Raw genomic sequence first — 16,543 nt, 5'->3', positions numbered from 1 at the left:
CTTCGTGGCAGCTCCCGCGACAGGCCGGGCCCCGGTCCTGTCGAGAAATGGGCAAGGGTTCTTGATGCATGGACGGCGTCAAGAGGTAAGCAAGTTAGTCCGAACAAAACGAACAAAACAAATACGTGTCTGTACACTACATGTTGGTACCCTAACTGGAAAGACCGAGGAACTCGCAAAAGCCCTTCGGAAGAAGCGCATTGATATCTGCGCTCTGCAAGAAGCCCAATTATATGGTGCCAAAAGCTGCGACATTGCGAACGCCGTAAAAATGGCTGTAAACTTCTCTATTTTGGTAGCCCACAAACTCAATATGGTGTTGGCATTGCCATCTCAGAGGGTTTCCGTGATGCCATTACAGAAGTCGAACCATGTGATGATTGGCTGATGAAGCTCACCATTATATCAGCTGATCGCACTATTCACTTCTTCACCGAGTACGGACGACAGACAGATCGACATAATGGTGAGAAAGATGGCTTCTGGCAACTTCTCGATGAAAACACTTGTCCCGTGCCTGCTAACGACTATACCATCATTGCCGGCGATTTTAATGGTCATGTAAGTGAAAAGGCAGACGTAAGTGAGGGAAAGAGGTTCGGAGCGCGCAATGAGGGTCGCGAGCGTAAAGACCATGACCGTCCAGTTATCGATAAAATCCGACTCAATAAGTTACGGTGGGCGGGTCACTTAATCCGTATGGATGAGGATGATCCCACCCGGGAAGTCTAAAAGGGCAATATCTATGGTAGGAAAAGAAGACGAGGCAGACCCTGCCTAAGATGGAGCGATGGCGTAGGCCAGGACGCCAGACAGCTTTTAGGGAGATCGAATTGGTGGACCTCGGTGCATAACCGGGATGTGTGGAGTTCCTTATTAAGGCAGGCCTAGACCGGATACCGGTTGTTGAGCCGTTGATGATGATGATAAGCGTATAATCGATTTTGCGGACACCCATGACCTTGTACTTATTATTACATAGTTCATCAAACGATTATCTCATCATCCAACATTTTATAATGGAAACAGTAAAACGCAAATCGGCTATATTCTCATAAGACGCCGAAATTTGATCACTATCACTGATTGCAAAGCCGTTCCCTATGAGACCATAACACCTCAACATCGACTGAATTAAGCCACCGGTAAAACAGCGTGAGGAACGCAGTGGCCCGCCGCGCATTAAATGGTGGCGATTTCGTGGGAAGAAAGAAGAAACGATCTCACTCACACGATTACCAACCATTACGAATGTGGAAGAATCATGGAGCCAAAAACACGATCCACAAAGCGACATCTGCAACCATTGGGGTAACCAAGCCAGGTAAGCGGTTCATCAACCAAGATACTTGGCTTTGGAATGACGATGTTGAAATGAAGGTCCGTGAAAAGAAACGCCCCTACCACAAATTTCACGACGATAAAACGCTTCCTATTTGACAAATTTATAAGAATACCAACCGGGAAGCAAAGAAAGAAGTCGCTCTCACCCGAGCGAACCATTACAAAAATCTTTACGATAAACTGGACACTCGGGATAGCAAGAGAGATCTGCATCGACTCGCTAAAAGCCGTAACAAACGTACACAGAATATTAAACACTTCTGTTGCGTTAATGACAAGTACGGTACTTTGCTTACCAACAGTCGAGCCGCAACGGATAAATGGCGAGAATACTTCGAGCACATTTCAACTAAAGAATTTGCTCATCCTCCACTTCCACAATCATTGCCGATTTTTGGACCAGTTCCACCTGTCAGCGCAACTGGTGCTCAGAGGTGAGTGGCAACACTGTCGGCCAAACCAGAACCAAGTGGCCGAGGAGAACCTCCATAGTGATGGCACCAGGAGACGTTGTATCATATTGGTTTGCCGGCGTGATGCAATGGGCGAATGCTCCAAAGACCTAATCAGGGCGATCAGACCCGAGTCCGCACCGGGACTCATCTGAAGTGGTAATTGGTCATGAAACCTTACCAGGGGTATACTGGTACCATGGGAACCGGGATAGCTCCTGGACTCTCATACTTCGGGTGAACTCCCGTTGTATGTGAGTACAGCTGAATTGTTTGCGGTTGGCCCCCTAGTGGAAGCTTCATGGGGGTTGTGGTTACGTTCAAGCGAACAGAGACCTTCGCACCTCGAGGTGGTGTTGCGTTTCAACACGGGTGCCGTACTTCTTAGTTCGGTAGAGATTTCGATAGGTCTTGCATCTACTAGTATGAATGCTGAGCCATGCACTTGGTATAGACTGGTACCGTCGTAGCTTGCTTGGGCGGGGCTTTGATTGTGATCATAAAATCAATCCGTGTCTTAAGAAGACCGGGCGATTAAGTATCCATGACAGGTACTCACATTAAACCCCCCAGGACTGACCGTCAGCGCAACTGAAGTCGAGGAAGCAATAAAACGAATGAAATGAGGGAAAAGAACAGGACCTGACAACATCGTATCTGAGCTCTGGAAAGCAAAAAGCTGGGACCCACCACTGTGGCTCAGTGAATTCTGTAACCGGGTTATTCAGGAAGGAAGAGCACCATTTAACTGACAAGAAAGTACCACAGTTCCAATATGGAAAAAGGCAGGTAGTCCAGCAGAATGTTCAAATTACCGTCCGATCCAGTTACTTTCCCATACCATGGAGATTTTTAAACGCATTCTTGACAACCGTATTCGCGAAATCGTTGAAATAACTGTGAATCAAGCCGGATTTGTCAAAAACTGCGGAACTACTGACGCAATACACGCTGCGAGGTTACTCATGGAGAAACACCGTGAGAAGCATCGCCCTCTTTACATTGCATTTCTGGATCTAGAGAAAGCGTTTGACCGTGTACCACACGAACTCATCTGGAATGCTCTACGACAACACTTAGTGCCAGAAGAACTCGTGCGCTGGGTTCAATTGCTCTACCACGATCCAAAAAGTAAAGTTCGAAGTATGGCGGGTGTATCAAAACCGCTTCGTGTCTCTGTTGGTGTTCATCAAGGAAGCGCCCTTTCACCACCCCTCTTTGTTCTTGCTATGGACACCGTCACACGGGATATCCAACGTCCAGCGCCCTACACACTGCTTTATGCAGATGATGTTTTCTTAGCATCTAATAGCAAAAATGATCCCGAGCAACTTGTTCAAAAATAGAATGATCGCCTCATGCAACACGGTCTCAGATTGAATTTAAACAAAACTGAATTTTTGACGACCGAACCCCATGAAACAGGCAGAATCACTGTCAGCGGCAGTGATCTGCCCAGAACTGAGCGATTTAAATACCGCGGGTTAACGCTATCAGCCAATGGAGAGCTGCGTTATGAAATTGCTTCACGCATTAACGCAACCTGGATGAAGTGGCGTTCCACAACTGGTGTCCTTTGTGATCGACGTATCAACGAACGTCTCAAATCTAAAATTTACCGCAACGTCGTCCGTCCAGTCGCTCTCTATGGTTCTGAGTGTTGGCCGACCATAAAAGGCAATGAACGGCGTCTTGCGGCAATGGAAACGGAGATGTTACGTGGGACTAATGGCGTGACACGCTTTGATCACATCCGAAATGAGGACATCCGCGATCGTTATGGGGTTGCACCGATCGTGGAAAAGTTGCGAGAGAGGCGTCTTCGCTGGTATGGTCACGCAATTCATGGCAACGAGAATTCACTTGCCAAGATTGGTCTGAACATCGAACTCGATGGTAAACGACCAAAAGGCAGACCTAAACAACGGTGGCTTGATACGCTAGATGGGGATTTGAAAACCTCGAGATTGTACCCAGATCAGGCATTTGATAGAGTCAAATGTCGAAACCGATCACGACGAGCCGACCCCGCTTGTGAACGGGACAAAGGCTGAAGAAAAAGAAGAAAAATAAGTTAAGCCTGCTAACCACAGTATCGTGGAGGTAGCTTAGGACGCGCTGTGTTCCGTGTTTAGCACGGAAACCGAACTGATGGTCTGGAATAATGTTATTGAGATTGCAGTGTTAGACTAGCCCAACTGTCCATGCTCTCTCAAAAAGTTTCCCTAAGTTAAATAAAAGTGAAACGGGTCTAAAGTTACCAGGTTCGCAAGAGGCACCTCTTTTCCAAATGGCTATAATTTTGGCTATTTTCCAGGTGGATGGGAAGTAGTCATTCTTAATGCAGTTATTAAAAACCGCGATTAGGAACTAAATGGAGGCTACCGGAAGGGTTTTTTAAGACGAAATTCGTAATTCCGTCTGGGCCTGCTGACTTCTTACTATTAAGGTTATAGGTAATAGCTGTGAGTTGTGATGAATTCAGAAAGCTCCTCGAATCAGTAGGCTCATTGGAAGTGTTCTGGGCAGAAAAAGACTTGATTCTGTAGCAGTTCCTGGAAGAGAATTCTCTGTCTGTTGAATCAACAGTTTCAGTGAGAGCCGTCCTGTTGCGTTGAGCTGCCACTCAAAGAATTCCGCAGGTGTTTTTGCTTTTTCAGCATCACTGCAGACTCATACTTTATTTTGCGTTAAAACAAAGCTACGGACTTTGTGTTTCCCCGTTAACCTGTTGATATTTTGGAACATATCCGCGCCAGGCTTAATGACTGCAAGTTTTCGGGTCAATTCCTTGCTATGGAAAGTCGCCACCATACCACCGATTAGCGTACTGAGACAGTTAATCCGGGAAAGTAATGCTTAATATTCTGCATTGATTTTATTGCCGTATTCGTGAAATTTGAGCTTGAGATTGCGCCTCCAAATCTGCCTAACTTTCAAGTGGGTCATTATCTCAAGAAGGAAGAAAATTGAACTCAAACTCATCAGGTTAGAGTTCCTGCGTGTAGCAATGTCAGTAGCGTCAGACGCCAAGTAAATAGCTTCGTCGATTTCTTTGTCCGACAGATTACGATTATTTATGAGCTTTTTCAAGTTGAGTTTCGGTACTAACTCAGCCCTGAATTTATCCCAGTCAGTGTGGGCGAAAGGTCTAATTGTGGTCATTACTCCCTTTTTCACCGCGAAATGATCAGACATGATTGGCAAAGTATCACATGATATTACTTGAAAGCTTTACTTCATTTCCATAGACAGAAGGAAGTAGTCTATTATAGATTGACTACTGGGTCTTGATGGCGAATCCGGCAAGACCATTACGAGATTGGTTGGCGAGAAAGGCTCGTGGATTTAAGCACGATTTTCCCATTACAACTGATGGCCTTGTCGTCCCAGTGAGTGTGCCTGGAGTTGAAGTCGCCTCCAAAGATAGTGTGATTAGATTTCAACTGGAGATCGCTCAAGACTTTTAAGTCATGACCCTCATTTTTTTTATTGGCATCGTATATAAACGAAGACTGCGGAGATCTGCCGTTTTAATGAAAGCCGCCGCAGCGAAACAAGTTAGCAGGTTGTCTATGGCGACTTCCTCGAATTCATAAGCACGCCAGTGTTTTCGTCGTCCCGGATGGTATTATATCCTGCGAAGTTCACGTTATGCCTGCTTTTAAGATGAGTCTCCGAAACGCAATAAATGTCTGCTTTCAGAGAGTCGACCAACACCTCCGTAGTGGCACGTTGGCGTGAGATACAAGAGACGCGGAGTTAAAAGTAGCGATATTTAATTCCATAGACTAAGGATGAGTTTGATGACGGCGAATCACCGTTGCTCGTTTGTGCTGGCTGAAGCAAAAGCTCGAACCAATTCACGGAACGCAGCAGATTGGTTTGGGAGAGTCGATATTGTTGGAGGTGGAGGTGCAGGAGCCACCCGGGGCAGCGAGTTTTTCGTGGCTTGGGCGTAAGATACGCCTGGTTTGGCCAAACTTTGCGATTGTTGTACTACTGCCTGTTTGGTCTGCTGTACCTCTTTAGTTTTGTGAGCTTTGGCAGCCTCTTTTCGGGTGAGCATATCTTGGTATGCCGGGCAACCGCGGTAGCTGGCGGGATGTCCGATTTTTGCGCAGTTGTGCCATTGTGGGGCGTGGGCAGCCGCCACCCGGGTGTTTTTTCGTGCACTTTATGCACCGGTGTACAATTGTACAATTTTGAGCTAAATGCCCAAAATTCTGACAGTTGAAACATTGTATCAGTTCCAATAGCCTTATTTTTTCTAGGGTGACCTTCTGGTGCAGTATGTACTTCACTTTGAAGGCATCGTTGAACTCTTGAGAGAGCTCGAAGCTTACTATGATAAGTCCCGATTGAGACTTAATTGGGAGGTAGGATTCTCCTTATGGATAGCTTTATCCTGTTTGGCCAGGAAGTTGGCTACAGATATGATTTTTAGCTCCGGATACTCTGCTTTGAGCTCCGCAAGGATTTCCGCAGCATCGGTTTCCCGATGTAGTCCTCGAATAATGAGGGACTGCGTTATCAGGGATTGAGGGGTGCTGGTTGTGACGCTGAAGCCTTGCTCTTTGATAAGAGCGAAGATTTTGACTTGATCCTCAATTCTGTGTTGTTGTTTTCATCTCTTTTGCCTTAAGGGACCTTAGCAATTGAGGGACGATTAATGAGTATCCGGTGATTACCGGTATTTTAGGTTTTTTAGGTTCCTGGGCGGAGATTGGCGTGATATTGGCCTGAGGAGGACGATATCGTCCACTTCAATGGGTTATCCGGTTTGCTGTTGCAGGTTTTCCTTTTTCTGCCGTTTTTTTCTTTCCGCTCTGAGCTCTGCACAGAGTTCCGCAATCTCCTCCTTCAACATGCTGATGATTTCGAGCAAGTCTGCCCCAGTCTGGTCTCCCGGGCTCGGACGCCCCTCTTTGTCAGAGGGGCCCCGGTCTTCGCCCTCCTGGCAGACATCTCCTTTGCTGCTACCTGCGACCCTCTTGTCCTGGGGATGTGATTTTCACCTGTGGAGAAAAGGGAAATATATAAAAACGTATGATTTCCGTCCGACTAACGTCGGCAAAATAAATCTTGAAAAAGAAATTTTTGTTCTGCTCGTCCGTCTCAGCTGACTGCCGACCGAAGTCTATTCGAAATTATCCAGATATTGAAGTTGAAGTATCTTCTCCTTGCTGCTTGCCTCTGGCATGTCACGATTGATCGATCCGATCGTGACCGGTGCCCCGACTGAACTGGATGACCCTCCCCCTCTGATCTGCTACATATCATCGTCAGAAAAATATCCGTTTTTCAAACTCGGTGAGGTAATAATTCAAATCGTTGAAACCCTACTAAATATGCTATCAAAATAGTGCAGATCCAAGTTCTCCAGAATCCGGATTAATAATAGCCATTCGAAGCAATGAAGTATTAGAAATTGGTGTAATAACAAACTTTCGACCTATCTCACTAATGGCTTGAAGATAACCAATAACAAATGAATAAATGCATAGAATGAAGAATATTACCCTGGCACAAAAAGATAATTTTTCGCTCACATCTCAGTCCTCAAGGAAGCCTTACTTCTTCGTTTTCGACATGAACACCAAAACTATCAAATCAGCTTCCTTGCCTATTGCCTCGTCACTATCAATAAAAAAATTTATCCACCAGAGACATCACCCACGTATTCGGATAGCTCATGACCTTATTTATACTGTGTGCCAAGCAACTGTGTACGATGGTAAATTTCTTATATCAGAAAATCTGCACCCGATCCAGACCTGGGCCCCTCCAGTTCTTCGGGCTGTTCATGGCTCGTCGAACTTCCTCTTCGGTAGCATTCGCAAAATTCATGCCAGGCGTATTTGCATGACGAGTGCCTTCGGCGGTGATCCACTCAGCATGCTGGGGGGTAACCCCCAAAGTTCACCCCAATACTCTTTCGCTTCCGTCACCGAAAACTGTACTGTCTGGACGCTCTGTTGGGATTCGTTGAGAGATATGAAAAAGCTCCGCTGGTTCCTCGCGTATGTTGCATTCTGGACATTCTGCTTTAGTGTGTCCAGAATTTCAACTACAGGTGTCAACCCTCTCCACTTTATTTCTCACCCGTCTGCTGGCATTGCCAGTGCTGATCTGAATCAGTCCAGCAATGTCCTCCCTTAGTGAGTCCCGCCGACGTTTCAGACGAATTTTCCATGGTGGATCTCTTCGATCACTCAAACCAATAACACGAAAGCGAATCTTCTAACCATGCAATCTGATAGCCGCAACTGCACCACAATACACAATTGATTGTAGTTGCAGCAGCGACATATGCGTACACAGCCGAGATGCAATCTCTTCATTGATTTGAGATAGAATCCCCGGAATTGCTGGAAATGCATAGAGCTTGGGAATACCTGGTCTACGCAAAGGATCCATACCCGAGAATTCTATACACGCTCTTTGGAATTCGTCCCGAACTTCAGCGGAAACCTCAGCTGGACGGTGGAGAGGAGTGCTTCGGCGAGTATTGAAATGCTCGCCGAATCACTGGAGGAACAAGGGACGATAAGATGTCGTACCAGCCCCCACCGTTATTTCGTAGTAGGACCGGATGATGAAGAGGTTCATTTCCTCAGTCTATTTCATCCGCCGCCTACGCGAACCTGCTGAAGTGGTCGCCACAGATTGTGGCGAAACAGCTGCAGCACACGGAGCCATGCTCCTGGTCGTCGTGGGGCCTAGACGTCGAACCGCCTCACGACTTGCGGTTTCGACGCCGTGCTGTCCATTACGGAAGCTCGACCCAGTCACCAAGTCAGACGACTCTCGCCGGTTATCCGTACGGGACCTTAAATTCCATCTTCTTCTCATTTTTGGTGGTGCATCCCTAGCTGCCAGGTGTTGGGATAGCTTCCATAGTGAGTAATCTGCAAGACTGCAAAGTTCCTGCACTTTCCTCACCTACCCCTGAGACGCTGCGATGACGTACAGCTATTTAGACTGAAGCAATCCATCCCTCCTAACTATTTCTATTAAATTTTCTTATAATTAATTTCCACCCAAAATTCTTTCTTTTTTATAATCCAATAATTTAAATTTCATTAAAATAGAAAATCAGTAAGTCGGTACCACACTGTGGATGTATTTCACTTGCATCTTAACAGTGTACAGTAAAAGACACGTAACCCAACACCCAATCCACCCACGACTCGCAGCCAACTTCCCAACCGCTCTCTATTTTGTCAACAAACAAAAACACATGTTCCCATGTCACCTGAGAGCGGACCAACTGAGAAACCAAAACAACTCTCAGCTGTTTCTCGCACGTATCCCAGCAACTCTGCCCATCCTTTTCACTCTCACGTGGTCCGCCATACAACTTTTTCAAGTTGGGAATTGTGCAAAAAGAGCACTTCGCCGTTCGCCGGTCCAATGGGAAGATTCTCGTCGCCGTTAGTGCTCACTCGCCGCAGAACGTTCCGAGCGTTTCGTGTCAACTACGTGCTGTAGTGGATTTTTCCATTCGTGACAGAAAACCGAGAAAAAAACCGTCAGACCCGCGTGAATTAGGTCAGCGCAGCCCAGTGGAAGTAGAAAGCCATCCGTGAGCCATCCGAGACAGTTCAAGTCCAGTGAAAAGTGCAAAAGTTTCTGTGTCGCCCGTGACAGCCGCCCCCAGTTCGATCCAATCAGATTCCGCGATCGTTGCGTCAGAAAACCGTTTTCCAGCTCCATCGCGTGAGGAAATTGCGTTTCAGTAAATTTCCGCGAAAGGAAGAATTACCGGGGACCGGCTGCCGCCCAGCACAATCCAAAGTTTCGTCGCGTTCAGTCATTTTCGGTGCAGTTTGTGTTTTGTTTTCGAGAAGTTTCGCACCCGCCCTAGATTTGTCCATTTGCGCTCCCTCGAGTGTTTCATAACAGCCCGCAGCGACCGGCGGTGCCTAGCGCGAGTTTGGCGAGCCGGACGAGTTTGGTCGATAAAAATAGGTAAGACACCACCTCTGATCCCTCAGCGAACAACGGGCCCGTCCAAAACAGCAGCCATTTGACGGCAAAGAGTCGCGAAGCCGGAGCAGAGCGGGCGATTTCGCCGGCAGGACCATGGCGCGGAGTCCCAAAAGCTGGGAGGACCTCAACCTGACCCGGGACGAGGTAGAAAACATGACAAAGGCCTTCAAGGATGAGACGTTCAAGAAGATGTTCTTCGACTACTGCGAGGAGATCCAAAGCCCCGAGAACCGCCGCATCTTCCAACAGGAACTGACACAGCTCGAGGCGGAGCGCGGGGTGGACATCACGTTCATCAACCCGGAGCCCGGGTTCGTGGCAAAGACCTCTGTCGATGGGACCACCAAAGCGTTTGTGAACATCGCCCAAAGCGACAAGGTCGAGCGCCCGAAGAGCAATCCCCAAATGGATCACGCAACTGGGAAGAAGGGCCTCATGTGGAGCATTCCCCTGTCCCAGGCGCCACCCCGGAAGGATTTCGACAAGAAGGGTGGATCTTGCATGGTCTTCGACGTAGTCTTTCACCCGGACGCCCTCCGGATGGCAGAGAAGAACGCCGCCTTCAAGAAGCATCTGGTTGAGACCGCATGCGATGCCGTCGAGCGCGAGCACAAAGTCAAATTAGACCGTGCCAACCTCAAGTTCCCAAAAATTGCATTCAAGGGCGTCGCCCAGCCTACTGTGATCCGCAAAATGTCCGACAAAGCCCCGGAACCTCAAGAACCCAGCCCCATTGACGATCTTCTGCCACCGCTCCCGAAAGAGTCGGGAAAGCCCAAGTCCTTCACCTCCACCTCGCCCAAATCCCGCCCCAAGTTGGACGACTACACAACGCCGCAATTTGTGATAAAACACCGTCGAGCCGTTGACTACTCGGAAATGACTTTCGAGCTCGACGCCAAGCTCAACGTGACCATTCCCAGGGAACTAGTCGTGGAAATCTCACTGCCCCTGCTGAATTCCACGTCCGAGTGCAACTTGGACGTCACCGAAAGGAAGCTCTACCTCAAGAGCACGCAGCCTGCCAAGTACAAATTGAACGTGGACCTCCCCTTCCCAGTGAACGATAAAGAAGGTTTCGCGAAGTTCGACAAGACTACCCGCAAGTTGACTGTCACGCTGCCCGTGGTAAGTGACGCGAAAGAGCGGACGCTGAAAGATCTGTACCGCGAAGACAGCGGTGTTGAGAGTGATGTGCGCGACGACAGCGGTAATGTGTCCCCTAGTCCCGAAGATAACCCCAAAGTCATCGAATTGCCCTCAGTGAGCGCCGAGATGTCTCCCGGGAACAGTGCGTCCAGTGATCCCGACCCCATTCCGACCGAGGCCCCGTTTTTGGACCCCAACATTGAGTACAACTTCCCCCCAAATTTCGACTGCAACACGTTGGACGACAACCTTGCCTTCACCTTGCATGTGAAAAACGTCCAGCCGGACTCCATTGAGCATGTCAAGACCGAGAATTCTGTGCATGTGAAGTTCTCTACGGTAGGAGCCGGGTTCTATCCCGTTTTCTATGCTTTTTACGTCCAATTCCCATCGAACTCCAAGGCCACAATCCGCGAAGTTGACATCGAGCCGTGGGATAACAACGTCATTGTCAACCTTGCTCTGGCCGACTATGAGGGCCTCCAGTCCTACCAAGCCGGACCGAATACCGCATCCCTCAAAGACCACCCGATCACTGAGGACTTCGTGGTCAACCCGAACAAGTTTAATCTTCTCCAGGAGAAGGACGAGCTCGAAGTTTCTGTGAAACCTCTTCCCGACACGAATCATATTGAGATTGAAATCAAGTCCTCACAGGATTCCCTAAACCAGCCTTCCCCGACAGAGAGCAGTGGCTCCAAGCAAACCCACCCTTCCGGAGCGGCTAAGAAGCATAAAAAGAAGAACAAGAAGCGACGATCGCTTTCCGAATCAGCCTGTGATGAATTCAAGTCCATTGAGATAGTCTCCGAGGGAGACACGATCGCGGACATTCCTGCGGACAACGGTGACTCCTCTACGGAGCGGCGGAAGCTCCGAAGCTTATCCGAGTCGCGCGGTAACGACTCGACGATCTCACCCTGCCATAAGGGAATCCTGAAATACCGAAGCCGGTACGAGCGCAGCATGTCGGAAAGTTGCTCCTCCTTCGACGAACATTCCTCGTTCTCGTGCTCCGTGGAGTTTGGTGGCATCGGATCCTTCGATGATATCCCCGAGGAGGGGCGTGATGACTGTGCAGGACTGTCGGAGAGTTGCAAGAAGACTGTTAGGTTTAGTGACGTGATCAAGAGACAGCTGTTCCGGTGAGTACGCCAGTTGGATCGGTTCTTTTAGTCGAATTTTCTCTCGAATTTTTCAAGCAAGGTTTTGACGCTTTTCTTTGTTTTTACATATTTTTGCTCTTTTTTTTTTTAATTTACTCCCTGAGCTGTTGTTAACAGTTCAAGCTACCTAAAGAAGTTCGCTAAGTTATCTCGTCTTTTCGTGGCATGCTGCGACAAGTGCACTAGTCCGAATAGTGGCGATACCATAGCATGGTTGGGATTAGCAAGGAACCCCCGGACTGGGATTCCCAGGACTAAAACTCTTTTTCAAAGGCGTCTTACTCTGTCTCCCTTCAAGCGGCAGTTGATGGACACAATCGAAGACCTCAAGCTTGTTAACATCAGCAAAATTGAGTGCAACGGCTACGGACGTGTCAAAATCATCTTCAATACAGCCTAGGAGGCTAAAACTTTAATGACTTCATCAAAAGGGCTAAGACCTTTCATCCCGCAAATCATGCTCTACCGCTTTGGTATTATCCGCGGCATCCCGCTCTCTATGCCTGAACACGATATCATTAGTAAGGCCTTCTCCCCAATCAAAATCGCCTAAGCCGCTCGCAGCCAAAAAATCTGAAGAATTTATACCCACGTTTTTTATGAAAGTTGTCTTCCATGGTGCTGATATCCCCTCTGAAATTGTCTTCAAACATTGTGTCTTAAAGCTGCACTACTGCATTGCTCGGCCTCGTCAATGCACGAAATGTGCCAGGCTAGCTACTTGAAGAAATTCTGCAGACCTTCTTGCTCCAGACGTCTAAAATGTGATCCTGATGAAAATTGTGTTGACAAAAGTACTCAAACCTTCTGTGTTTTGTTTTAAAGTTCGCGTCATAACGAAGGAGCATCAAAAAGTGCCAAAACTGGAAAGCTGCTAAAAAGTCGTCAATTTTTTTCATAAATTCTACCTGAACCCGCCAAGATCAAAAAATCCCGAAGAGTGGTTCAACAGATGATCGGCAATAGGTCATATATCCCAGCCCTAGCTTACTTAGTTAAGTAGGGGAACCTGCAGCTCCAAGCACTCTAGGCTTTATTAGGCCTACGGCGTTCACATGCTTTCGCGAATCTAAGGACATTCTCTAGAGACAAAGAATGCGCAGACTTTTCGTTGAAGAAAATCTTACCAAGGTATCTTCGTCTGAGGAGGTCGGGCCGTCTCTTCCTCCTCCTCACAATTGGCTACTTGCCGACTCCACCACTTCAATTTATTCCATGTGGTAGATTAAGGTTTCGTACCAACGCAGAGTGAACTCATTAGACGCTGCCTCACCTCTGCTCTAGAAGCAGCGTTACCGAAGCGGCTCGCAGGTATTACACGCTCCCATTTATAATTCCCAAAAAAGCCAGAAGATTGCGCATTATATCCAACGGAAATTCGCCCACACCTGCGAGCCGCTTCGGTCACGCTGCTCCCAGGGCAGAGGTGAAGCAGCGTCTGATGAGTTGCTTCTGCCCTGGTACGAAACCAGAGCCGTCTTTGTCTCGCTTTTAATTTTTTAACTTTGGCTGTTAAACCCAAAAAGGGGAGTCTGTGGACCATAAAGAGTGGGGACAAATTGCTCTTCATTTGGTCCAGGCCTGCATTAAGTGAATGCGGATTTAGGTCTCCTCAATTCCTAAACAAAAATCCTTACTAGGGTTTTCTTGTTCCACTTAAGAACAACAAAAACGTTGGCACCTCATCCACGATTCGGATCGTTCTCTTCGATAATTTTAGGATCCAACGTTTGTAATAAAACGGCCTCAAGCCCCTACTGGTAGAACTGGCAGTGCGCTTGTTCTCGAACATTTTTAATATCCGGTCCAGGAACGCGGATAGTGCGGTAAATTCCCGGTCTATCGACTCGTTCTCCTGCTTTGCTGCCTAACACCATTCAGGTAGAGGTTTTGAAGTTATTCTGGACACCAAGCTGCTTCAGGACCTCAGCAACATTACGTTCCTGTTCTGGCAGCCGCAGAAGGCATTTTATAAAGGGAAACCCTCTTCAGGGTCAGTCGCGTAATCTTTGACAGTTTGAGCCACGTTCGTACTTTCGAGGGCAAAGTTTATCCGTTACATTTTATAGTGTCCACCTACCTTGGCTGCAAATGAAGAGTTGCCCGTTGCCGACCCCTCTTTGCATCCATTTGGGATCGTCAAAAGGCCGCTGCCGCTTTGGTTTGTTCTTAGCCGCAGAAGTCCGGGAAGATCCTTTCCCTTCAACATTGGCACAACCCGGGGCTTGTATTTTGCTTCTAGGCGATTTGTGTGAAAGTGTTTTGCCCGGAGTTATTATTTTGTCTAAAGCCGGCTTGTCCGGGGACTGTTTTCTGCTCGAAAGCAGATGCTTACTCGTAGGCAAGACTTTTGCCTCAGCAGGTGGCATCGACTGGAGCCCGGGGTCAGCAGTGCTCACAGAAGGGGGCTGCTTCGTCTTGTCCGTTAAGGGCTAGGTTTCAGTCAGATTGATTCCCACTTACATAAGTGGAGAATCTGAGTTTAGGGTTTTTAATATCTTTTTGGCTGGCTGTCATGGCCCTTGTTTCGCCGAGGAAAATAAGTCGATCTCGGCAGTGCCCCCTTTTGCCGAAACAAGACTAGTTGATACTGGGGGTCGCGTGGTACGCAGAATTCACCATTCACAGCCCCATCTTAACCCCTGTGACCTTTCAGCTTCAAGTGTCATCTTGGGTATTCTGGAGAATCTTTACTTACAGTATGTCTGCCCCTTCATCCCTGGTATCCCCAAGTGAGGCACCCTAAAGTGACAACATCTTGATTATTTTCAGATTCTTCGATTGGATAGGTTCTGAGAATGGGAACAGCTTCAGCACTCAATGTATTCCGTTTTTGAACTCCCGTCCTTTCCCAAAGTGAATCAGTTCCAACGACTTCTCAATCAATTCATTACCCTACTCCAAGTTTTTTCTGCGTAGTCTAACTACACAGAACTGCTAAAAGGTCTCTATGGAGAAATTGATAATGACAACCTGCTCCTGCTAAATGTGTCTACCCCACCCCCGTTAGCTAAATGATTAAAGTTTACAACATAACATCCAAATTTTATTGAAAAAACAAATCCTCCCTTGAATTTTTTGCAAAAACTAATTTATATGGCATCCTAACCGTGCAAAGACCTACAAAATAGCATTCAAGAAAGGTATCCATTTTCACAAATCCAAATATCGAACGCTTTTCACCATCACCATCTCTCAAATACTAAACTTGACTCCTAAGCTCATTATAGCTCCGGTGTACCTTCCTCCGTACTCTTCTACAGACACCTTTCGTTCAGCTCTCCTGGACCTCCTTAACTTTCTGAATGACAAGCGAAATGTCACTATAACCGAGGACTTGAATGCTAGTGCCGTGGTCAATGGGGAAATGTATACCACACCCAAAGGGCGAGCCATGCTGAATCTATCCTGCAACTTAGATTTTAGCTTTTTGAACAATGGCCATTCTGCCTTTATGGTTCAGGGTAATAATAATTGTGTTTAAAGACTTCACTCTATTCAATGCATCAAACACTGTATGGTACCGGCAAACCCCGGACAATGCTGTCTATAATAGGCACCACGCAATCATCTCGCTTATAATCAGCGATTTCAAGCTAGACTCCAGAGTCACAGTAGGATTGAGACACCTGCAATCTTTCCTTGAGAAGCTTCTCCCTCAATCCTCCTACGATAGTTTTGTCAAGGGTATTCAAAGCTGCATACTCAAGGTCCCATTTTTAATCAAAGGGAAAAGATCGATCCCCGAAGCTTGGTGGTAGTCACAATTCAAGCCCACTTTTTAGCGAGCGTTTGAAAGCGTTCAGAGTCTAATCCAACTGGGTCACCCATAGTCGAGTTAAGGAGAAGAAAGAAGTTTTGGAAGGTTACCTTTCAAGGTCTCGACCAGAATCCCAACATCAAGGACTTCTGGGCCAAAATTAACACCTTCAAGTCGGCGTAGGACGAAAATAGAGGAGTTGTTGCCGCGGACAATCAAGATAACTGTCAATACTTAAGCATATTATTCGACCAGTACCAACGCCCTCCAACCCCTATCGAAATCAAAGCGAGTCATCCCTTTATCCAAAAACCTCTTAAGATGTATTTCATGCAGTACTCAACAAACATAAGGGCCGTTTGTTCCGGGGGTGGATCGGAACATATATGACCTGGCTCAGTCCCGAAGCCAAGTCGGCTCTGCTCAATTTTCTAACCTGTTTTAGGCTACACCTCAAGCCGCCGAGTGAATGGTCTGACATCAAAATCATCCCTATGTCCTTACAAAAAAATAAACTCCATAGTTAGGCACAGGCTGATGACCTTTCATGAGAATCGACACTTGTTAACGCCCAATTCCTGTGCTTATAGAAGGAGCCTATCCACGACTTATTGCATCAATGATTGTCTCCTCCATATCCCCCTTGCTTGAGGCAAGGGTCGGTTAGTGCAAGCCGT

At 47.3% G+C, this 16,543-nt stretch overlaps 1 protein-coding gene across 1 annotated transcript in view; it reads left to right on the top strand.

The window, feature by feature from the left end:
- Nucleotides 1-9,225: 9,225 nt before the first annotated feature.
- The window catches only part of LOC119652818 (protein kintoun), a 34,032-nt gene continuing 26,714 nt past the window's right edge, over nt 9,226-16,543 (top strand). Inside the window, exon 1 of the mRNA XM_038057149.1 lies at nt 9,226-12,085. Within this exon, the coding sequence (XP_037913077.1) occupies nt 9,885-12,085 (2,201 nt within the window). The 5' untranslated portion in view covers nt 9,226-9,884. The remainder of the gene's footprint in view (nt 12,086-16,543) is intronic.

Source organism: Hermetia illucens, chromosome 1 (genome assembly GCF_905115235.1).
Source record: "Hermetia illucens chromosome 1, iHerIll2.2.curated.20191125, whole genome shotgun sequence".
Classification (NCBI taxonomy): Eukaryota; Metazoa; Arthropoda; class Insecta; order Diptera; family Stratiomyidae; genus Hermetia; species Hermetia illucens.
This window is presented reverse-complemented; position numbering and strand designations above follow the sequence as displayed.